At 44.1% G+C, this 23,850-nt stretch overlaps 1 protein-coding gene and 1 long non-coding RNA gene across 3 annotated transcripts in view; one reads left to right on the top strand and one right to left on the bottom strand.

Moving 5' to 3' along the window:
• The window catches only part of BICD2 (BICD cargo adaptor 2), a 46,344-nt gene extending 41,598 nt beyond the window's left edge, over nt 1–4,746 (top strand). The window contains exons 7-8 of one of the 2 annotated variants that reach the window (XM_079109435.1): nt 643–853; nt 2,648–4,746. In XM_079109435.1, the coding sequence (XP_078965561.1) occupies nt 643–853; nt 2,648–2,653 (217 nt within the window). In that variant the 3' untranslated portion in view covers nt 2,654–4,746. The other variant, XM_079109434.1, reaches the window with a different exon arrangement.
• LOC306643378 lies at nt 3,855–8,884 on the bottom strand. The gene is made up of 2 exons (XR_013758918.1): nt 7,039–8,884; nt 3,855–6,198 (listed from the first exon to the last, which is right to left on the bottom strand). It is a non-coding gene; the product is annotated as an uncharacterized lncRNA (long non-coding RNA).
• Between the last annotated feature and the right edge of the window lie 14,966 nt (nt 8,885–23,850).

Below are 23,850 nucleotides of genomic sequence, written 5' to 3'. Positions count from 1 at the left end.
ATGGCTCACCCCAACCCCCACTGTCCTGTAGCCCTGAGGTTTAACCTGCCTGATGTCTTAGCACTTACCCCAGGCCCTGCTGGGAGAGGGAGGGATACCAGGAACAGAGTAGAGGAGGTGTTTGTCTTTCCTTCCCAGCCTGTACCTGGGTGGGGCCAATGTGTCACAGAGGTGAAGGCCTAGGTACCAGGATGGTATGGTGCACAGGATCCACATGTACCTCTCCCTGGCTCTGGAAGTTGTTCAGCACAGACTTGCCAAGTATCAATAGTGTGCTTGCAGTGGAACAAGCCTATTCCTGCCTTGGGTTTACTCCTAAACCCTGAGAGCCAGTGATGTTTGGTGCCTGGACCACCTTGTGGCCTTAAAGTCAGAAGATCCAAATTCCTTTTTGTAGGAATGTCTTCCAGCCCTTTCCCCTGCCCCCAAAAAAGCAAGACAAAATTTAAACCAACTTTATAGGACTGTGCTACCTGGGAACTGAGCATCCCTCTGCCCCTAGTCAGGATTTCTATGTGAATGAGGCCTTTGCTTAAAGAAATCAGAACTAACCCTTCCTGCCGCTCTGGCCCCAACTCAGGGGCACCATGAGGCACAGCCCTCCCCTACCTGGCCCTTTAGCTGTGCTCTTGGTTCCCACAGATGTGACGAGTATATCACACAGTTGGATGAGATGCAGCGGCAACTGGCAGCGGCAGAGGATGAGAAGAAGACACTTAACTCCCTGCTGCGCATGGCCATCCAGCAGAAGCTGGCACTGACCCAGCGGCTGGAGCTGCTGGAGCTGGACCACGAGCAGACCCGACGGGGCCGTTCCAAGGCTGCCCCCAAGGCCAAGCCAGCCTCTCCGAGCGTAAGTCACACCTGCGCCTGTGCCAGCGACAGGGCTGAGGGCACCGGGCTCTCCAACCAGGTGTTCTGCAATGAGAAGCACAGCATTTACTGTGATTAGGGCCGGGGGGCGCCGCACGCTGCAGCTAACGTCCGCTTCACCTCAACTAACCCAGCAGCAGCGGGACAGCGGTGCTAGGCCCGTCTTAACGTGACTAATGCACAGAGGGCAGGATTGTAGCGGAACAGCTGTGTGGGGCACGTTTGTCACCAGAGTGCTCCTGTGAGCTTTGTGTTGCTTCTTCCTCCTCAGCCCCCTCAGGAGCTCCTGGTGCCAGCCGTTGTCTTAGCAGGGGATAGAGGTGGGGATGAGCTGTGCTCCATTACTGAAGATACGAACAAGCAGTGTCTTCCAGGGGCCCCAGGCACTGTTGGGAAAGGCCTCGGGAAGGAGTCTCAGTCCTGCTCCCTTGGCACCCACAGAGGGGCAGAACCTGAACTGAAACTTGCATGTTCCTCGCATGTGTCTAATGTCAGCACCTGAAAGCAGTTGTAGAAGGTTCTGGTGTGCACCACAGATCCAGCCTCAGGATGGCTCTGTGGTTGGCATAGTTTTATGGAAAGAGTTATGTTGTAGTTTTTTGCAGGATCTCACTGCAAATCACATTCAGGACAAAAGTACAGAATTTCATCCCCAAACCAAGAAAAGAGTGGCCCTGAGCTCCTGCATTCTGCAGACAAGACTCACATCTCAGACACAGCTGACCGTAGGTAGCACAGGAGAGCAAAGCTCAGCAGCCCCGGTTTCTGAGATTTGCATGCTGGTCTGGTGGTCCCTTGAGGTCACAATTGGCAGGGCCCAAGGCCTAGGGTTTCCTCTTTTTAATAAGAAAAGTGTTCCAAGTGCCTGGCCAGTTCTTGGTCCTCGGTGTGAAGCCTGTCCTTTTGTATTTGGATAACCCGGGCTGCCCATTTTCAGGCCTTCCTCCCAGGGAGTTTCTGACCTGAAGCAGCAGGGCTTTCAGAACTGCAGCCTGAAGTCTGAGCTGCCAGTGGGCTCGGCTGAACTGCAGGACACAGGTGTAGCAGAGCCCAGCCTTGTTCTAGGAGAGCTTTGCATGGTCCCAGGGCTGGTTTCCTGGCTGGCAGGTAGGAGGTGTGTGGTTCTTTATTTAGTGCAATTTGGGGGTGTGACACAGGAAAGGTAACCCAGAGCTTTCCTATTTTGGGAGGCTCTGTCCACACCAGAGCTGTGGCATTGGGCATCTGAGTTCACACATTCTGAAGCAGAACTCCTCTCAGTATTTTTCTCCCAATCCCTGTGGGGCAGCTGGACCTGAAACTACTGTCTGCTCCTGATGGCTGCTTCCCTGTTTCTTCCTAAGGGAAGGGGACTAGCATTACCTGATCCTAGGCCATGTTGTCCTCACAGAGCTGTCTGCCCACCACTTACTCACTCTTCTCTTTGGTGCCGAAGGTGGCTCTGTCTCTGGATTCTAGACACCACACAGTGCAGAACAGCTGGGGTGCAGAACAAGCCCTGGGTCCCCTGCACGACCTTCCTGGGGATGGTTGCCCGCATGCCCACCCACCTTCCACCTTGCCCTCTCCTCACCAGGCCAGCACGCAGCTTCTCTTGTACTTCTGATGGGCTTTGCGGGCACTTGGAGCCACTGGTCCCCCTAACACACATGCAGGTCTCTCTTGCCAACTAACAGGCTCGCACATGCCCAGCACTGTCAGTTTTAGTTGTCGAGTGAATAGGAAGCAACAGGTGACCAGTTTCTAACTCTGTCTTGTTTTCTCCCGTTTTCAGCTGTAGAGTAGCTGCTGGGGAGGATGTGGCCACCCGGCCCTGTCACACCGCAGCCCCTTCCCCCTCCCCTCCCATGGCCCATGCAGAGGAAGGAAGGGCAACCTAAAAGTCCACTTAGAAACGTTTTGGATATGCCACTGCAATTCTTTGCAAAATAGCTTTCCCCAAGTTTTTAATGGGAGTAAAAAAGCTTTAATGTTGAGAATGCTGCGAGCTGCTGCTTGGAAAGTCCTCTGCTCGGCCGAAGAACCTGCTTCCACAGCCCCCGCAGGCTTCCTAGAGCTCGCGGGAACGCCCGCCATGGGCCTCCTTAGTACACGTGTTCCTTTTTTATCCGATCAACCTGTGCACTTTTGATATTTTGATATTATATTTGCTTCCTTGATTCCTCGCGTAGACAGTCTCAGATGCCGTGGTCTGTGGTCGTGGTCCTGTAGCTGTCCGTCTTAGCTCCTGGCGTGTTGATCTGGTGTCAGCACGAGACAGAGCTGTGTGCTCCGTAGTGTGTAGCTCTAGACTGGAGAGGAGGCTTCAACCCAGCAAGGAGCTCAACTCAGACTATCCACGCTGTGGTTCAGCCTTTTAGGTTATACGGCGTTATGGCTCATGTTTGAAATTACAGATTTTAAATGCCATGTTCATTAAGAAATCCAGGGTATTCCGATTCTGGGGTTTTTCATATTGTATTATTATTATTCTTAGGAATAGTTCAATGTAACAAGAAGAAAACTTGACCTTTGCTCTGGTTAAAACAATAATAGGCACTTGAAAAAAAAAAGATAAATTATTGAATGAGTAGTATTACCTACAAATTCCAGAATTGTCTGGGTTTTAGGACATTGTGAAGCATGACTGATTAACAGAATTTTATACAACTGTACCAGTGAAATTCCAAATTGGAATTGTTTTGTTACTCTGGTTGTTGTGCCAAATTGTGGTACACTTAGAAAATTCTAGAGTTGTCGATTTTTAGGGTGTTCTATTTCAACGCCTTTTTGTTAGTAATCATTGCCAGTAGTGCCTTCATCAGTTTCGGGAGGTGTCCCAGCGAAGTCGATTCTCTAAAATGTGCGGCAAAGAGCTAGTTGGGAGGCTGAAGGCTGGTGTGGACCAGCAGGTGGGAGTAGGCACTCACCTCGCACCTGCACCTGGGCATCTTCATCGAGGGAGAGGAAACAGTGATTGTGCAGAATTCTGTTAGTCAGTGATTCTTTACTTACAAATTCAGGGGCTTAGAAAACAAAAACAAACACAAAACCTTGAGTGTGTTTTGGGAACCAAATGGACTTTATGGGACAAGCTAAGCAAGCTGTACGAACACCACGTTTGTGAAGAGCTGAGGGCGTCGAGAGCCGGCGTAGTCGGTGCGAGTGGGGGACGAGGGTTAGCCATAGTATTCTTTGCAAATGTGAAAACGAGACATTATATCTTCTCTTGCTTGGTGTAACTAATCACTGTTAATTTCAGGAAACAGAACTCATTAAAGCTCCTTAGCAAACCAGATCTGCATTCTGTTCTGTTTGCTGAGCGAGGTTCACGGGTGTGGTCAAATTGGTACTATTGGAGGAAGAAAACTGTCCTCCGTCCTCCAAAAAAAGGGACAAATTGTAATAATATAAATTGCAAGAGTCAAAGAATTCTGTTTCCTGGAATGAGCATTTCTTATTCCTCGTTGTTGGGACTCCTATTTTTACCTTCTGTTACAGTGTTGATTCATAAGAAATATTGTTACATTTGAGATAACTTCATCTGTATGGGGTATTTATTTGCAATGATGTCTAAGTACTGTATTTTTTCTGTGCATTACCTTAGTGTCAGAATGTTGGTCTTTATTTTAAAGTCATATGCATGTTTTCCTGCCAAGGAACCTTTACACAGACCCAAACAAACAAATAATAATAAGCAGATGCCTTCAGTTTCTGAGAAAATGAGGCAGAGCATGGAAAAGGAATAGGAAGGAGAAATTAATTGAGACTCTCTGGACACAGACATGTGACATGAATGTCTACAAACCAGCACACATAGGAACAGAGGGCCTGGGTAAAGAGTCACGTTGGTAGGACCAATAAATAAAGAATAATAAAAAGACGAAGCACATGGCTCGCTGTCTGTGGTTGCTCTAACCCCTGTGACTTGTTACAGCAGCACACAGTAAGGCCAGCACCTCAAACAAAGCCAGCCTGTCAGGTAACCCTGGTGTTGGGAACTGGAAACAACATGGGGTCTGTCCTCTTGGGGGTGTGGAGAGGAGACAGGTGGGCACACCCCCCAGGGTCCCACCCGGCGTTGAGTGATCATATCTGGTCAAAGCCCTGGGGACATTCTGTATTCGCACAGGTGGTAGCCACCGTTGGCCCACACTGGGAAGCAGTGATTGGGTCGTGTGGAAGCCTGGGTTGGCTCTCTGAACCAGGAGTAAATCGATCCAGGTGACAAGGGCTACTTGTTTAACAACACAAAACCACATGTAACTGTGGGTATATGTTCAAAGGCACACCGGGGAGCTTTGGAGTGATTGCTGTGGGTGTGAGAAAAGGGAACAGTGTCCTTGCTACGGGGACAATCGATACCAGGCCACGTCTTGAAAGCCTCGTCCATCCAGAGGACCATCTCCAGCCAGGGTTTCACTCCAGGACCCCTCTTTAGTAGCAGCTGCCATGACCTGTTTTCAGTGTGAACTGTTCTTTCTGGTTGAATAAAAGAGACTGTGGTTCCAGTGGGCCCCAGGAAAATTTCAGACAGACCCCTCAGTGGATCTGGAAGAAGACCTTGAAGAGGAGGGAGGCCTGAGGCAGCAGGGCCCCAGGAGGCAGCACAGTCTCCGGGGTTTTGGCCTGCACCCTCAGCCCGCACCTGCACGTGCAGCCTGCTGCGACCAGGCCACTTCTGCTCTTTGGGGTGTCTGATTCACACTCACATCAGAGACTGACCTGCTTCCCCCATTCTGGGTCTTCCATTGTAGGGTTAGAGTGACAGCCTTATGGTGGCATTGCAGGACTGCAGGGGAACTATCCATGCCAGAAGGCTGCCTGCTCAGCCTTAATTCCTTGCTCTGAGGTGACTGAAGTGTCATCAGACCCTTGGTATCTGGCATGCCTTTGACACCAGGCCACAGAGCTGGGTTTTTGTCTTTTGTGGACTCTAATTTTAAATCTTTGTTTTCAGAGTGTACTTTGCATCCAGGGGAGTGCACACGTCTAACAGAGGTCATGTTTGCACATGGTGAGCGCACCTGTGCGACCAGCAGTTCTAAAGCTCCTGGGTGCCCCAGCAGTGCTTTTCAGGGAGTGTTTTATCTTCATCACACAAATTAACAGGGTGTCTGTCTGCTGGGCCTCACTGGGCCTTAGGCCACTTGCCTCCCGCCCACAGAACCTCCCAGGACAGATGGCCCTTCTCAGATTTGCCTCTGTTACGTCCACACAATGGAGCCGGAAAGGCCTGGGTATTCATGGTTGACGCCTCCAACGTAGAAGTTTCCCTCATTTGTCAAGAGCCTTCTTGAGCACAATTCCTGGGGTGAAGGGGCCTCTCCACATGGAGCACCCCTCCTAGAAAGCAAGAAGAGGTGGTGCCTCACCACAGAAAAGCCCCCCTCCTCCATACAGGAAGCCTGTGACACGTGAGGAGAGAGCTTAAGTTTCCACCCCCTCCGCTTGCTGCAGCATCCCTTTTGTCTGTCTCACCCTCAAGGAAGGAACTGAGGGCTGGGGATACAGCTCAGTTTGCAGAGTGCTTGCCTTGCAAGCACATGGTCCTGGGTTCAATCCCCAGTGCTGCAAAACAAACAAAAAACCAAGAATTAAGGTTTCTGTGAAGTGCTGCACACATACATGAATCTACAAACAAAAATGGCCACCAGCGAACTGTTTTTTTGTTTGTTTGTTTGTTTGTTTGTTTGTTTTGGTACTGGGAATTGAACCCAGGGCACTTAACCACTGAGCCACATCCTCAGCCCTTTTTATATTTTATTTTGAGACAGTGTCTCGCCAAGTTGCTGAGACTGGCTTTGAACTTGTGATCCTCCTGCCTTAGCCTCCCAAGCCATTGGGATTACAAGTGTGCTCCACTGTACCCAAGTTTTTGATTTTTGCAAGCTGAACAAGGGCTGCAGTCAGCATCCAGACTAGAAGCAAGTAAGAACAGCCCCAGAATATGCTCTCTGCACCCATTCCTCTTCCTGGGATAACTCCCTGACTGTCAGTGCAGGTCATTTTCGCCTATTTTTATATCAGAGTATGGAAGTGTACTGTAGAGTCCTGGAGCTTTGATGGAGCTACCTACCAAACTGCCTGCAGAATATTAAGATCCAGCTGAGTTTGGAGGTGACCCCCTTTGTATTCAAAGACACAAGTAATTTAAAAGTATGGGCTGGGCACAGTGGCACATACCTGTAATCCAACAACTCAGAGGCTGAGGCAGAAGGATCACAAGTTCAAAGCCAGTCTCAGCAACTTGGTGAGACACTGTCTCAAAATAAGATATAAAAAGGGCTGAGGATTTGGCTCAGTGGTTAAGTACCCCTGGGTTTAATCCCTGGTATGCCTCCCAATAAAGTAAAAGTATGGAAAATGATATTTCATGAAAACAGTAACCAAAAAGGTGCAAGAGTGTCTATCCTAATATCAGACCAAATAGACTTGTTATGAAAAGCAAAGGATGGTAAGTTCATTAACTGAAAAATCATAACAACTGTAAACAACATATATGTACCAAATGTACCCCAAAATACTTGAAGCAAATACTGTCAGAATTGAAGGGAGAATTAAATGGTTAAAAAATTTAATATTCCGGGACCAAGGTTGTAGCTCAGTGGTAAAGCACTTGCCTAGCATGTGTGAGGCATTGGGTTTGATCCTCAGCACCACACTAAAATAAATAAAGGTATTGTTTCCATCTACAACTTAAATTATTTTTAAAAAATTTAATATGCCATTCTCAATAATGAATAGAACAACAGGACAGATCAGAAAAGAAGTGGAATATTTAAACAGAACTATAAACCAGCTAAACCTAAGGGACATCTAAAGAACACCTCATCCAACAGCCAAATGTACATGTAATATTTTCCAGGACTGAACACGTTAAATTCAACAAGACTCTCAACTAATTTAGGAAGATTGAATTGTATGGGTTATATTCTCCAATGGTAATGAAATAAAATTAGAAATAATAAATTTCAAAAAATTGAAAAGCATGTGAAATGAAATAATACATTCCCTTGGATATGTACTCTATATTATTTATTTATTTGCAGTGCTGGGGATGGAACCCAGGGCCTTGTGCATGCTAGACGAGCATTCTACCATTGAGTCAACCCCCTGCCCACCTTACTTCATAGGAAGAGAGAGCTGGATTTAATTACCTAGCATCCCAGCTTAAGAAACTGGAAAAATAGGAACAAACTGGCAGGAAGCACACAGTAGGAAGAAAAGAATAAAGGTTATAGTGGACTTAAATGACACCAAGAATGGGAGAAATGGCAAACCTTTTAGGTGACCAAGACCACCCCTCCTCCCCAAAAAAATAAAGAGGAAAGAGCACTCAAATTACTAAAATCAGAAAATGGGAATGTTAAGACTGATTTTACAGAAAAACTAAGGATGTAAAGAATATAGTGGACAATTAAACATCAAAGATATTAGATCACTTAAGCCCAAAACAGCAGACAGAAGGAACTAGTAAAGATTAGAGTGAAGATAAAGAAATCGAAAATCAAGAGAGAAAGTCAACAAACCAAGAACTGATTTTCTTAAAAAGATAAATTGACAAACCTTTACCTAGTTTGTCCAAGGAGTAAACGGTAGACCCAGGACAAACGAAAGATTCAGTTAGTAATCAGAAACCTTCCCACAGGAATTCCAGTTTCTGTTACATGTGGTTATGTAAGAAGTTTAGAAGTTGGCATTCCATCCCAACAACAAGGAAAAAGGTGAACATTCTAAGATCCTTCAGAGGAGTGCGTCACAGGACAAACCACTGCATGGAAATCTAAAGAGAAGGGGAATACACAAAGTCTCAGGTGGAAATGAGGAACATGTTATTTGAAACTGGAAGAAAGAGTCTAATGCATTGGTGCATGCATGTAATCCTGGCAATGCAGGATTCTCCTGAGGCAGGAGAATCACAAGTTTGAGGCCATACTCAGTAACTTAGCAAGATCCTGTCTCAAGACTGGGGATATGTAGCTCAATGGTAAAGTACCCCAGGGTTCAATTCCCAGTACGGAAGGAAGGAGGGAGGGAAAGAGAAAGAAACTAGAGGAAGAAAACTTGCTCAAAAGAGACAAAAACTAGTGAATGAACAAAATTCATGAACAAAAGCATTTTGTGGAAGGTAGAACTTGTAAGCAATGACACTGAGTATTTAGCAGAAGCTATTTGTAAGTAAAGTGTTGGAGGGGCAGGCTGGTTCCTTTGGACTGTTACAGTTAAAATGCCGTACAACATGGGGCTGGGGATATAGCTTAGTTGGTTGAGTGCTTGCCTTGCAAGCACAAGGCCCTGGGTTCAAATCCCCTGTATTGCAAAAAAAATAAATAAATAAATAAATAATAATAATAATAAAATAAAATAAAAAAATAAAAATGCCGTACAACAGAAGAGAGATCATTTAGACAGAATTGATCAAAAGCAAAGTAGAACTTAGAATTCTATTTGCAAAATCTCAGCCTGTCCACATTAGAAGAAATAAGCAAGCCAATTTGGTAGATGACAAATGTGTGGCCAAGTAACCCTTGATGAGGTGGTGTATGTCATGTAACTCAGTGGAAGCCAAGTACTGTTCATCAACAGAGAGAGATCAGTCACCACCTATAAACAGAAAGCCAGGACCATTTTCCAGGGTGATGGAAGAGTGATCCAAGAAGCATTTTAGAGCTCATTGGAGCTGCACCTTCCATATGCTGCCCAGTGCAAAGCTGCGGGGTGTAGCTGCCTTCTGGAATTCACAGGCTGCAGCAGAGAGCCAGGAGCGCTGCAGGTGCAGGGTCACCCCAGCGAAGCTTCACTAGACCCATGCCATGGGGATGGGGCTTCTCCCATGGCCCCAGCCTAGAAGAGCCAGCAGTGATTGATTCCAGGGAAACCCTCTGTTCATTACTCAAGCACAGAACCACTGCAGGGTGGTGCCCAGGCACATGGCCGCCTCAGGGGCAAGGCTGCCACCCACGTGTCCTGGAGGTGGTCATCCTAGTGGGTCTAGAGGGCAGAGCTCTGAGCCAGAGAAGATGGTAAGATGTAATGTTATTTTCCTGTTGGATTTCAGACTTCTTTGGAGCCTGTCATTCCTTTCTTCTTTCCAATTTCTCCATTGTGGAATAGTAACATCGATCCCATGCCCATCCCACTGTCGTACTTTGCAAACCAGAACCTGTTTGATTCAGAGAGAGCAGTTGGCCTCAGAATGAATCTGACGTTCATTCTCACACCTGATTTACAGGGGACTCTGGACTCTGAAGTTTTTAGGTGATGTTAGAATGTCTTAAGAATTTTGAGGTCACTGGGATGGATTGAATGTATTTTGGGGGGAGTATTGGGGATGAAATCCAGGGGTGCTCTACCACTTAGCTGCATCCCCAACCCTTTTTATTTTTATTTTTTTATTTTGAGACAGGGTCTCACTGAATTGTCAAGGCTGTCCTTGAGCTGGTGATCCTCCTACCCTAGCCTCTCAAGTTGCTGAGATTATGGGTGTGTGACACTGTATCTGGCTGATTTACTGTCTTTTTTTTAAAAAAAAAAAAGTATTTTTTTAGTTGTCGATGGAGAATTGAACCCAGTGCCTCACACATGCTAGGCAAGCACTCTACCACTGAGCTACAAACCCAGCCCAGTTTAATGTCTTTTTGCATGTGAGGTGTACATGAGCTTTAGGGTACCCAGGGTGGAATGCTACGGTCTGGATGTTTGTGTCCTCCCCAAATTCTTTTGTTGAATTCTGGTCTCCAAGGAGGAGAGCCTTTGGGAGGTGATTAAGTCATTAGGGTGGGGTCCTCATGATTGGAAAAGTGCCCTTCTAAGACATTCCAGAAAGCTAGCTCTTGCCTTCCACGTGAAGTTACAGTAAAAATGCAGCTGTCCATGACCCAAGTAGTGAGACTTCATGAAGACACCCAGTCTGCCTGCACCCTGTTTGTATTTCCCAACCTGCAGAACTGTTGAGAAGTAAATTTCATAAGCCCCCAGCTTAACGTATTTTGTTATGACAGCCCACATGGACTAAGACACATATAAAATGCTCAAACAACAACAAAATAGTGGAAACAAAAGTAGGAATAAATAACAAGGACAGCAAATAGAAGACAGTAACAAATGTCACTCTAGCTAGCAATGGATTAAATGTTACTGGTCTAAATACACTAAAATTATAAGATTATCAGAGTGGATTAGAAAATAAGACCCATCTGTAAATTGTCTATAAGAAATCTTTAAATGTAGCACATGCTTAAAAAAGAAATCTCAAGAGAAATTTTAAAATACTGTGAACTAAATGAAGTTGAAAATACAACTTACCAAATTTTGTGTGATGTAGCTAAAGCAGTGCTTAGAGGGAAATTTATAGTATTGGATTTATAGTATTGGATGCTTGTATTAGAAAAAAAATAAAGATTTAAAATGAATAAGCTAAGCAGAGGAAAAGAAAAATGGTAGATTAAAAAGAAAAAAAGGCAAGCATCTAGCCAACTACTTAAGTAAGACAAAAAGAAATACGAAGTACCAGTATTAGTAATGAAGGAGACATTCCTGCAGATTACATGGACATCAAAAGGATAATAAAAGAATACTGTGTACAACTCTTATGCCTACAGATTCAATAACTTAGGTAAAATGGACTCATTTCTTGAAAGAATCTTCTGAGACTCACACAAGAAGAAACAGGCAATCTGAATAAGCCTACATCTAGTAAGGAAATTAAATCAAGAGTTAATAACCTTCAAAGAATAAAGAACCAGGCCCAGATGGGTTCACTGGTGAATTATCTGAAACATTTTAAGGAAGAAATTACCCCAGTTCACTACAATCTCATCTAGAAGATAGAGGCAGAAGGAAAGGTCCACATCATCCCAATACCAAATCAGACAAAGATTTTACAAGAGAAGAAAACAGACCAGTATTGTGAATAGAGATGAAAAAGTTCTCAACAGAACATTTGCAAATTGAATTTAAAAAACATATTAAAAAAAAAAAAAGAGAGAGAGAGAGAGAGTTGATACACCATGACCAAGGAACTTTTATCCCAGGTATGCAAGTTTGGTTCACATTTAGAAAGTTTGTTAATATAGTTGATTACATAAACAAATGAAAGAAGAAAATCTGAATTAAAAGATCCAATAGATGCAGTAAATACTAACAGAGCATTTAACAAAATCCAACACCCATTCTTGATTTAAACAACAAAAATCACACCATCTCAGTAAAATAGGAATAGAGGGAACTTTTTCAGTTTTATAAAGAACATCTACAAAAACCAGATAGCTAACATAATTAATGGTGAGAGACTGAGTTTTCCTGCTAAGATAGAACAGGGTAAGGGAATCTTCTGTTAACACTGCACTTTTCAACACTGTACCAAAAGTTGTAACAATGCAATAAGAAGGAAAAAATAAAAAGAAGTGGAAGGGGAGAAGGAAGGGTATATAGGTCAAGAAGGAAGAAATAAAACTGTCTTTAGAGATGACATTGTTTATGTAGAAAATCTGAATATCAGTAAAAATGTAGAATAAGTGATTATAGCAAGATTGCAGGATACAAAGTTGTTACAAAAGTAAGTTGCTTTTTTAATATACCAGCAATGAATCAGTGCAACTTGATATTAAAAAACAATGCTATTTACATTAGCATCTCCCCAAATGAGTACTTAGGTGTTTTCACTTATACCTTTTTTTAGGTACAAATCTAACAGAATGTATACAAAATCTGGGGGGCTGGGGAGATAGCTCAGTCGGTAGAGTGCTTGCCTTGCAAGCACAAGACTTGGGTTCGATCCCCAGCACCCCCCTCCCCCCAAAAAAAAAGAATGTATACAAAATCTATATGAGAAAAACTAGAAAACTAATGAAAGAAATCAAAGAACTAAGTAAATATTCCATGATATTCTGGATTCCATTCCATGTGGATAAGAAGACTCAGCGTGGCCAGGATGTTTCTTCCATTTTGATTTATAGATTGAATAAAATCTCATTCAAAATCACAGCAAGACGTTTTGTGAACATTACAAACTGATTCTGAAGTTCATGTGGAGAACATATTCAACTCTGTATTGAAGGAGAGGAACAGAGTCGAAGACTGAAAGACCCTAATGTCACAGGTAAACAGTAATGCTGCAGTAATCATGACAGTGTGGTGGGGCAAAAGAATAGACAAACAGAATAGAGACCCCAGAAAGAGATCCATGTCAGCCAGCCGATCTCGACAAATGAGAAGACAGCCTTCAGAACAAATGGTGCTGGAATAAATAGATACCTGTATGCCAAATTATATTTTTAAAAGAATGTAAACGAAGACTTTTTAAAAAATACTCAAAATGGATCACAGACCTAAATGTAAAAGGCAAAACTGTACAACTATGCAACCCCTAGAAGGTAATATCGGGGAATATCTCGATGACCCTGGGAATGGCAATGACTTTTTAAGTAAAACACAAAAGGAAAAATCCCTGAAAGAATTCATAAGCTGAACTTCTTTAAAATTGAAAGTATCTTCTCTGCAAAAGACACTGTCAAGAAATCGAGAAGACAGCTACAGACTAGGAGAAAGCCATATCTGATGCAGGTCTGTTGACTAAAATATACGAAGAACTCATAAAAATCAACAATGTGAAGCTGATGACCAAATTACAAAGGAGCAAAAGACCTGAAAAGACACTTTACCAAAGAAAATATACAGATAGCAAATAGCCAAATGAAAGATGTCCAGCATCCGGTGATTAGAGAATCGCAAATAAAATAGTGAGGTACACACTTAGGAGAAAGGCAAAAGTCTGAAACTCTACACCAAATGATGCCAAGGATCTGGAGGGGACCACCAGCCATGGCTGGTGGCATTGCAGAATGCTAAGTAGACTTGTTTTTTAATAAATCATCCAGTCTGTGGTATTAGTTATAATAACAGAAAATGGAATTGGTTGACTGATGAATGACTAAATGCACTGTGATGCATTAAGACAATGGAATGTTATTCACTGCTGAATAATAAGTGAGCTTAAATGCATATTACCAGTTAAAAGAAGTCAATTGGGAGCCAGACCTGGTGAGAAGGAGGAGGAGGGCTGGGGATATAGCTCAGTGGTGAAGCACCCGTGGGTTCAATCCCCAGTACCAAATAAATAGGCCCATCTGAAAAGCTGACACAGTGTGTGATTCTACCTTCATGGACTTGTGAAAAAGGGAAAAGGATAGAGACAGTAAAAAGGTGAGTGGTTGCCAGGGCATAGCCATGAGAGAGGGAGGAATACGTGGAACACAGAGGATGGTAGGGCAATGAAACCATTCTGTCCGATCCTGTGATGTGAACTCGTGGCATTACACATTTTCCAAACCCGTAGAACCAACAGCACCAAGTGTGAAGCCTGCCTGTAAACTCTGGATTTGGTCATGGTTTGTCGATGTAGGTCCATAAGTTAGGACAAATGTGTCACTACTGCAGATGTTGCAGGTTGTGTGTGGGTGGAGGTGAGTCGTCTATGGAAATCTCTGCACTTTCCACTCAACTCTGCCATAAACTTAAAACTGCTTTAAAAAATAGTCTTTTAAAAACCCTTCCAGCAAAGAAAAGTTGAGGACCAGATGCCTTAGTTGATCAGTTCGACTAAGCCTTAAAAGAATAATTAACTCTTCAAACTCTTCCAAGAAATAAGAGGGACATTGCATAACTCATTCTAAGGCCAGTATTACACTCCTACCAAAGACGTACAAGAAAATTAAGCCCTTTCCTTCATAAACATAATAAGTAATATTTATGACAGCTAATGTGAAGATGAATGTAATACAGGCTTGATTCATTGTTATGTGTTCAGTATTTCATTCATTTTCCCCCTGATTTTCAAATAAATTAAAATATTTTCAGGATCCCCTAAGCACAGGGCATGCCTTATGAACCACCTAGAGGCCTCCCTTCACATATTTCTAGGCTTGATGATGCTCAGGGTTGTCCAGGGTGTCTGTGTATGCTTTCTGTTACCGTAACAAATACCCAGGATAGGCAATTTATAAAGAGGAAAGAGTTATTTTGGCCCACAGTGTTGGAGATTCCAGTTTATGATCAATTGGCCTTATTGCATTTGGGCCTGCAGTGAGGCAGCACATCATGACAGGAAGCATGTGGTAGAGCAGATCTGCTCTCCCTATGGCCAGAAGTGAGAAAGACCATAATCTCCTTAAAGGGCATACACCTCCAGTGACCTAAAATCTCCCACTAGGTCCCACCTCTTAAGGTTTCCACCACCTTCCAAGAGTACTGTAGGCCGAGGACCAAGCCTTTAATACATTCCAACTCCAAACTGTAGCAGTGCAGGTACCAGCCCTTCCCATATGCTACATGTGGAGGTCTGTGTTTCTAGAAGAAACATATGCAGTTTCTAAGAAAGCTCAGAGGACCCTAAATGCTGTTAGGAAAAAGTAGTCTGTGTGTACCACAACCCCCATTTCATCTAGGTTGAAGATGTAACCTCCAGAACTTCAGATGCAACTGTATTTGTTTGTTATTTCTGCAATCCCACAGTATTGGAGACTCGAACCCGGGCCTCCAGCATGCGAGTCCAGCACTCTACGTGATGGGCTATATCGCCAGCACTGTATTTGCATATAGGCCTTCAAAGAGGTAACTAAGCAGAAATGAAGTCAGTGGGTGGGTCCTAATCCAGTTTGATTGATGTCCTACAAGAAGAAATTAGGGGACATACATACAACCATAGGAAGACACAGGAGAAGATGCCTCAGGAAACTCCAACTCTGCCAACCCTGATCTTGGTAGATGAACAGAGGGTGCCAGCAGCCCTCTTGGCCTGAAGTTTTGTCCCATTTGGAGTAAGCGGCAGATTAGAGGAATGGCTTAGGATTTAGTGTGCAGTTTTAGAAGCAGAGACACCAGCAGGGGACTTGGTCAGCTCATCACAGGTCACTGGTTGATCCAAAGCATTTACACACGTACATGGCAGAGGCCAGAGGGGTTCAGGCCACCTCACACTCCAGCCAACAGCACACTCGTGCATGTGCAGAGGAAATGGAAGAAGTCCCGCCGGGATGTGAAGGATGAGGTAGACCTGGAAGTCACCTGAGGCCCCATGGTGCCCCCTGCCCACATCTGCATCCATCAGCAGACATGGAAGCCTCATTGGCTCTGGGCATGAAGCCGACCAAGCTTTGGCTGAAGACTACACAGTGCAGACACAGGTGCAAAACCTGAGGAGCCAGGTGTCTGTTTGTTATTCCAAAAAACAACTCAAAACTTCATACTGGGTAATTTACAAAGAACGGAAATCTATTTCTCAAGGTTCTAGCTGGACAGTCCAAGATGAAGACAGCAGGTCCAGTGTCTGGTGAAGTCTCAGCTTCCAATATGGTGCCTTGTTGCTGTGCCCTGCAGGAGGAACAGAATACTCTGTCCTCACATAGAGGAAGGGAGAGAAGGGCAAAAGGGGGCCTGCCTAGTAGACCTCCTGCCCATATGAAGTCACTAATCCCACCCAGGAGGGCAGCGTTCTCATGGCCTAATCACCTCCTAGGGATTAGATTTCAACACACATCAGCCTTCCTGTGTCATCTAAGGAGGGACAAACAACAACAACAAGTACTTCTGAAGTTCACAGCTAGGGGCACAGGTTCACTAAAAGACTGACCTAATCATGGAATTATAGATTATCATTCCCTGACCCTTGATCACCCTATCAATCGGGCCCCTATATACTAATGCAATCACAAAAGGAAGAATTGCAAGGCTAAGTAAGACCCTATTTAAGAATCTCTAGGAGGCTGGTGTGTGGCTCAGCAGTAGAGTGCCTAGCATGTGTGAAGTAAGTAGTCTCTAGGGAAATCCCAAAGACAACAAGGGAGGCAAAACCCATAATGTGAAGGGGAACTTTGTCTCTGATGTCAAAGCTGTGCCAACCAGTAACTGGTACAGTCTAACTGCTGGATAGATAAATAGAAAGCCTCATTTTCCAATGACCAATTTGCCTGTTCGTTTTACCCAATATATGTATCTAACTTTGAACAAAAAATTACAGTCTGAAGAGACAAAACAAACATAAGAGCCAGACTTAGATAGGGAAGAGGTAGATGACGTGCAAAAACAGATGGGTGAGATGTGTAAGCAGTAGGTGGAAATTCCAAGAAAGAATTAAGGGGAAATGAGGGAAATCAAAAACACTGTCACGAGCTGGGCTCAGTGGCACATGCCTGTAATCCCAGTGACTCAGGAGGCTGAGGCAGGAGGATCCCAAGTTCAAAGCCAGCCTCTGCGACTTAGTGAGGCCCTAAGCAACTTAGCAAGACCCTGGGGACTTGCTATGGACTGGGGATGTGGCTCAGTGGTTAAGCACCCCTGGGTTCAGTCCCTAGTACAAACCAACCAAAACCTTACTCTAACAGAAATTAGTAATGAGGGACTCCTTAGTGGACTGGGCACAGCTAAGGGAAGAGTCAAGTGAGTTTGAAGATATGCTAATGAAAACTTCTGAAACTGAAAAGCAGTGAAAAAAAAAGGAATGAATAAAGTGGAACAGAATAGCCAAGAACTTTGGTGCAGCTACAAAGGGCATAGCACCCAAGTAATGGGAATGTTGGAAGGAGAAGTTAAAAAAGAATCATATATTTGAACTAACAAGTAGGGATCGGTCAAAATTGATGACAGGCTTTTAACAACAGATGTAGAAATCACAGAGGACACCAAGGAGGATAAATGCCAAAAATTAAAAAAAAAAAAAAATCTACACCTAGGCATATAATTTTCAAATTGCAGAAAACCAAAGATGAGAAAACTTTAAAACAAACCAGAGAGAGAAAACACCTTATCTACAGAGGAACACAGATGAGAACTGCAGCAGACTTCTCTGTAGGAACCATGCAAACAAGAAATAGAGCAAAAAGTTTAAAGTTTTCAAATGAAGAAAAACAAACTGCTGGTCTAGAATCTTGCCTCCATTGGAATAAGCCTTTACAAGTGAAAGACGTTCACAGATAAAAAGAAATTTAGGGAATTTGTCTCCCGTAGGCATGCCTTGCAGGAAATGTTGAAAGATCTTCAGAGAGAAGAGCAATCAAACAGGCCTGCTAGTTGTGGTGGCGCATGCCAGTTATCTCAGTGGTCAGGAGGCTGAGGCAGGAGGATCACAGGCTTGAAGCCAGCCTCAGCAACTTAGTAATGCCGTAAGCAACCTAGCAAGACCCTGTCTCAAAAAAAATAAAAGGGTTGGGGATGTGATTCAGTGGTTAAGTGCCCTTGAGTTCAATCCATGGTACCAAAAAAAAAAAAAAAAAAAGATACAGGACTAAAACGTGGTTCTACATGAAGGGAAGCATTTATAGCAAATAAGTGAATAAAGGAATAAATGAAAGTGAAATGAAAATCTTTTCTTACTCTTAGTGAATCTAAGATCGCTCAAAATAATAATAGCAGTAATGTTTTTGGTAATATAGGTCATGCGTAAGTGAATGATAGCAATGTTAAGAGTAGCGGGAGTGAGAAATGATTATGTTATATGCGATACTTGCCCAGCCTGGGAAGTGATAGTATTATTTAAAAGTAGACGTGGATTAGTTGTAAATGTATATTGGGAACTCAAAGGCAAACACTAATTTTAAAAAAAGTACACTTGGTATACTAATAAAGAAAAGGAATTGAAATCATAAAATGTTCCGTCAAAAGCAGAGGGCAGGGCTGGGGTTGTAGCGCAGTGCTGGATGCTTGCCTAGCATGTGTGAGGCACTGGGTTCAACCCTCAGCACCGCATATGGATACATGAAAATAAAAGTCCATCGACATCTAACATTTTTTTAGAAAAAGGCAGAGAGGCGAAACGAGTGCAGCACACAAAGAAACAAAGAATGAGGACAACAAAACAGTTAAAATAAGTAGATCTTCATCTAACAATATCAGTAATCACTTTAAATGAGAATGGTTTAAATACACCAATTAAAAGACTGTCAGAGTAAATTAAAAACAAGCCCCAACGGTGGTATGTCTCATAAGGAACTACCTTAAATGTAGAGATACAAATAGATTAAAAGTAACAGGGTGTACTCCCCCGCCCACCATTAGGAAGCTGTTATTTAAAACAAAACATGCAATGGCGAGGGACAAGGATGTGGAGAAATTGGAATCTTTGGACACTGGTAGTGGAAATGTTAGATGGTGCCTCCGTGCTGGAAAACAATTTGGCAACTCCTTCGAAAGAAAAAGAGTTACCATATGACCCAGGATCTTCATTTGTGGGTGTACACCTCAAGGAATTGAAAGCAGGGTCTCAAGCTGATCCTTCTAGACCAAAGTCCACCAACAGACAAACAAAAATGTGGTATGTACATACAGTCAAATACTATTCAGCCTTAAAAAGGCATGAGTTCTAACACACGCTACAGCATGGGTAAACCTTGAAGACATTTTGGTAAATGAAATATACCAGGTAAAAAAGGTCAACTATTTTATGATTCAGCTTATATGTGAAACTAGTATGGGGAAATCTTTAGAAAAAGGAAGTAGAATAGAGATTACCAGGGCGGTGGGGAGGGAGGAAAGGATTACTGCTCAGTGGGTGCAGGGTTTCTGTTCAGGAAGATGCAAAAGTTCTAGAAATCCATGGTAGTGATGCTACCATGGTATGACACTGTGAACGTACTTAAGAGCACTGAATTATATACTTAAAAATTGTTAGAATGGTAAAGATTATGTTATATATACATATTACCACATGTAGACGTGTGATGCAGAAAGATATACCTCGCTAACACTAATCAAAAGAAAAAAAAAAGTGTCCATTTTAATTCCAGACACATCATACTACAGAACAAAGAAAAATTTCAGAAATAAATAGGATTCAGTTCTCTAAGACATACCAATCCTTAGTACCAAGTACCAAAATATGAGAGGCAAAAATGAATAGAGCTAGGTTGAGGTGGTAGCTCAATGGTGAAGCACTAACCTAGCGTGTGTGAGGCACTGAGTTCAATCCTCAGCACCACATAATAAAATAAATTAATTAAATAAAGGTATTGTGTCCATCTGCAACTAAAAAATAACTAATAGAGCTGTAAGGAAAATTAGATGAATTGGCTATTATGGTTGGAGACTTCAACACACCTCTTACTATAATGGACACGGTACACTGTATGAGTCATGGTTCTCCAGGGAAACAGAACCAATAACTGTGGGGGTAGGGGCTTGGTGTTTAAGGAATTGGCTCATGATTATGGAAGCTGACAAGTTCAGATCTGCACAGTGGGTCAGCAGGCTACAGACCCACAGGTTATACAAGTCCCAAGTCTGCACTGCTGCATTCCCTCTTGCTCTGAGGGGGTCGGTCTTTTTGTTCTACTCATGCTTTCAACTGATTGAATGAGGCCCAACCACTTCTTCTCAAGTAAATATGGATATTCATTCAAAGACTTGTATGTGAATGTACATGACATTATTATTCCTAATAGCAAACAAATGGAGAAATCCAACTGCCTGTCAACTGATGGATGTGTAAACACAATATGGTATGTCCATATGATGGATACTAGTTGGTTTAAAAAACCTTACAAAGCTATAGCATATATGCAATGAAAAACAAACAAAGCAAGCATTGAAACTGTCTACCTTAGGCCCGAGAATCACCTCAGCTCCTCCCAGCCAACCCTGACATTTTGGCTCCTGCCCCCAGTTTAGTGGCCTCCATCTTGGTCTCCAAAGCAGTGGCTCCAAGAAGGAAGGCAGCACTAGTTGCAGCTTCTCCCAAATGCAGCCTCATGCTCTTCCAAATCAAGGTCATTGTCCTTTTTCTGATCCAGGAGCTACTTTAGGAGGAGACTCGGGGAGCAGGCTTCCTCTTGTCCCAGTTGTACTGCAGTACTGGTCCCTGTCACCCAGATATCACTCCTTTCACCTTAAGGTTGAGACATAACATCTCCACTTCTGCCAGTTGGGATGCTTTGGTTACCAGTAACGGAAATCCGGCTTCAGTGAAAAAAATCTATGTATGGATTTGAATCTTCAGAAGGTAGTCCGCCTCCAAGAGCAGCTTGTTCAGGGTTAGGGCTTGCTGTGGTTTGATAAGTGTCCCCCAAAGGCCCACGTGTTAAAGGCTTGGTCCCCAGGGTGACCCTGTTGGGAAATGGCAGAGTCTTTGGGAGCTGGGGTCCTGTTGAGAGGTCGTTAGGTCATTGGATGTGTGTGCTCAAAGGTATTGTGTGACCCCAGCCCTTTCCTCCTCCTTTGCTCCTGACTGATGAGGTGAACGGTTCTTCTTTGCCACGGGCTCTTCCACAATGTGCTACAACACCACAGGCCAAAAGCAAAGGAGATCAACTGGTCATGGACTGGAACCTCCAAAACTGTGAGCCAAAATAAGCCTTTTGAAACTATCTCAGGTATTTTGTTACGGTCATAGAATGCTAACGCGTGACCCTACTGCTGCTCCTTTCTCTGCCTCCTCTCCACATAGCTTCACACCGAAGATGGCAAAGTTGCAAACTGGCTTCTGGAGCTACCCTGGCCTCACACGGCACATTATCCAGGAAGACAACTCCTTTCTCTCCATCCATAGCACACAATTCTGACCTGACTCAAGGACTTTCTCAGGTTGCTTGTCTAACAGGATCAGGGGATGCCGTTTGTAGAGTGGCCCATGGTTGGGGAGAGGGAGGACCCTGATTTGGTGGAGGCTAATGGGAGTCCTCACAGGAGCTGGGATGGAATCATTTCTTCCAAATGCCAGGAATGCTAGTGATGGCGGGGGGTGTGGGCACCATGTCCCTTCCATCAACCCTGAAAGCCTCCACGTCACCTGGGATTGCAGGCCGAAGGCTGAAAGGTCCTCACCAACCCTCTGGTTTTAGATAGGCGAGTTTCATCCTCAGAGTATCCTTTCTCTAGGTGTTTTCTGCAGCCCATGTGGAAGGAGCTAATGACAACAGCTTTCCCAAGTGCCCTAATCCTTTAGGCATCAGGTACATGAACCACATCCCAGTCAATGACGGGCAATAGTTTGGCACAAGACTGAGATTCTGATTCCTCCTAACTCCTCTGAGCTCAGTATTCTCCTCTGAAAAATGGAGACACCATGTGCATCTGCAGCATAAGAGGCACAGACCCTTCAAGCCAGGCTGCCTAGCTTAGGGCCTCTACTGTCACTTACCTGTCTGTGAGAATGTGAGCAGATGACTCAGTGTATCTTTCTTGGTTTCCTTACCTACAAATGGTCCCTACCTCATAGGGTTGGATAAGAACTAAACAATTAGTGTAGGCAACTTGCTTCTAACTTGCTTCTGCCTGGGACTGGAGTTGTAGCTCAGTGGTAGAGTGCTTACCTAGCATATGTTAAGGCACTGAGTTCTATTCTTGGCACCACATACAAATAAATAAAGGTCCACCAACAACTAATTTTCTTTTTTTTTTAAGAAGCACCTGCATGGGTATTCAACATGCAAGTCACCTGTTCCACTGCTGCAGTTCTTAAAGTGGGGAGCTCAGCAGGCACCACCTGGGAGAATGTTAAAAATGCACGTTCTCAGCCCCTAGATCTGGTCCCAAGTAACCACACATCTGTCTTCTGTTGGAGAATGGGGTTTTGCTCGTGTTTCTTTTGTTCTGCATAGTGATTCAGAGTTGAGCCTGTGCTCTAAAATGCCCTTATCAGGGGCTGTGCTCTACCCATTTTCTTGCACCTGGAGGTCTTCCTTGCTACCTTTCCTTTGAATTGCTACAGAATGTGTCCCCTGTCCTGCAACATGGGATGACCTGTCCTCAGCTGATCACTTGGTGGTGGTTTCCAGTTGGCCCATAGAAAGCCCTACAGGGCCTGCCTCTGATGTGTACCTTGGTGCGTGTGTCTGTAGGTGCAGTGGGCTTAACTTTGGTGTCACAACTCTGGTATAAGAAAGTCCTAATCCTGCTGTACTGTGATTGGATGCTTATCTATGCCCTGTCTCTATACCCTGGGATGGAAGAAAATTCAGTCCCTTCCTTGCAAGGGTGGCCAGCCCAGGGGACTTACTCAAGGGGTCTCTGTTGCCCATTGGATTGATGACACTTCACTCTTGGTCAGGGTCCTGGCTAGCACTGGTTTTTCTTCCTTGGGGGACTGTGTGGTCACATCAAAATGTACATTAAATCCTATCATTCCTATCTTACAATTCTTCCACCACTTCTCATTAACTTGAAGGAAAACCCCTCTTCCCCACTCCCTTCTGTCTGCCTCTAGGGCTCAGGCTTGTGCCTTCCTGGGGCCTTGCTCTCACTCCTTCTCTCCCTAAAGGTCTTTTCTCTTGGGCTCTTCTCACCAGCCTTATGTCCATTTGGCCCCACCCCCATCATAGCTCCTGGTCATCCCCACTCCAAGATAATACACATCATCTAACTGCCTGGGCCTCAAACAAGAGAACTGTACTTTCCTTCCTGGGAATGTGTGTATACTGGTGTTCTCTCTGGGGACATGTAGGACTGTTCAAAGACATTTTTGGTTGCACAACTGTGGTGGGGTGCTAACAGGTAAATATCAAGGATGCTGCTCACCATTTATATTTTTCAGGGTTCTCCAGAGAAAGAAAACCAATAGTCTTTGTCCATGTGTCTCTCTGGATTTATTACCAGAGTTGGCTCACACAATCTGAGTATGACAAGTTCCAGAATCTGCAGGGTGAGTCAGCAGCCAGGAAGCCCAAGGAAACTGGTGGTGTATCCCAGTCCAAAGACTGGCAGATTGGAGACTCAGTAAGAGCCAATGTTTCAGTTCAAGTCCAAAGGCAAGAAAAAGGCATGTCCCAGTTTGAAGGCTGGAGGCAGGAGTTATTCCCTACTCAGGAGAAGGCCAGTCTTTCTTTGCATTTGGACCTTCAAAAAGGTGGCTTTAGCCCCTCCAAATTAGGGAAGGTCATTAGTTTTACTCATTGGTGTGGCCTGAATGTGTGTGGCCCCACCAGTTCATATGCCGAAATCCTAATCCCCAAGGTGGTGGTATTAGGAGGTGGGAATGTGGGCAGGTGATTAGGTCATGGGGCAGGAACCTCA

This window comes from Sciurus vulgaris (genome assembly GCF_902686455.1).
Source record: "Sciurus vulgaris genome assembly, chromosome: 13".
NCBI classification, from domain to species: domain Eukaryota; kingdom Metazoa; phylum Chordata; class Mammalia; order Rodentia; family Sciuridae; genus Sciurus; species Sciurus vulgaris.
The sequence above is the reverse complement of the archived record's forward strand: the minus strand, read 5'-3'. Positions and strand labels throughout refer to the sequence as shown.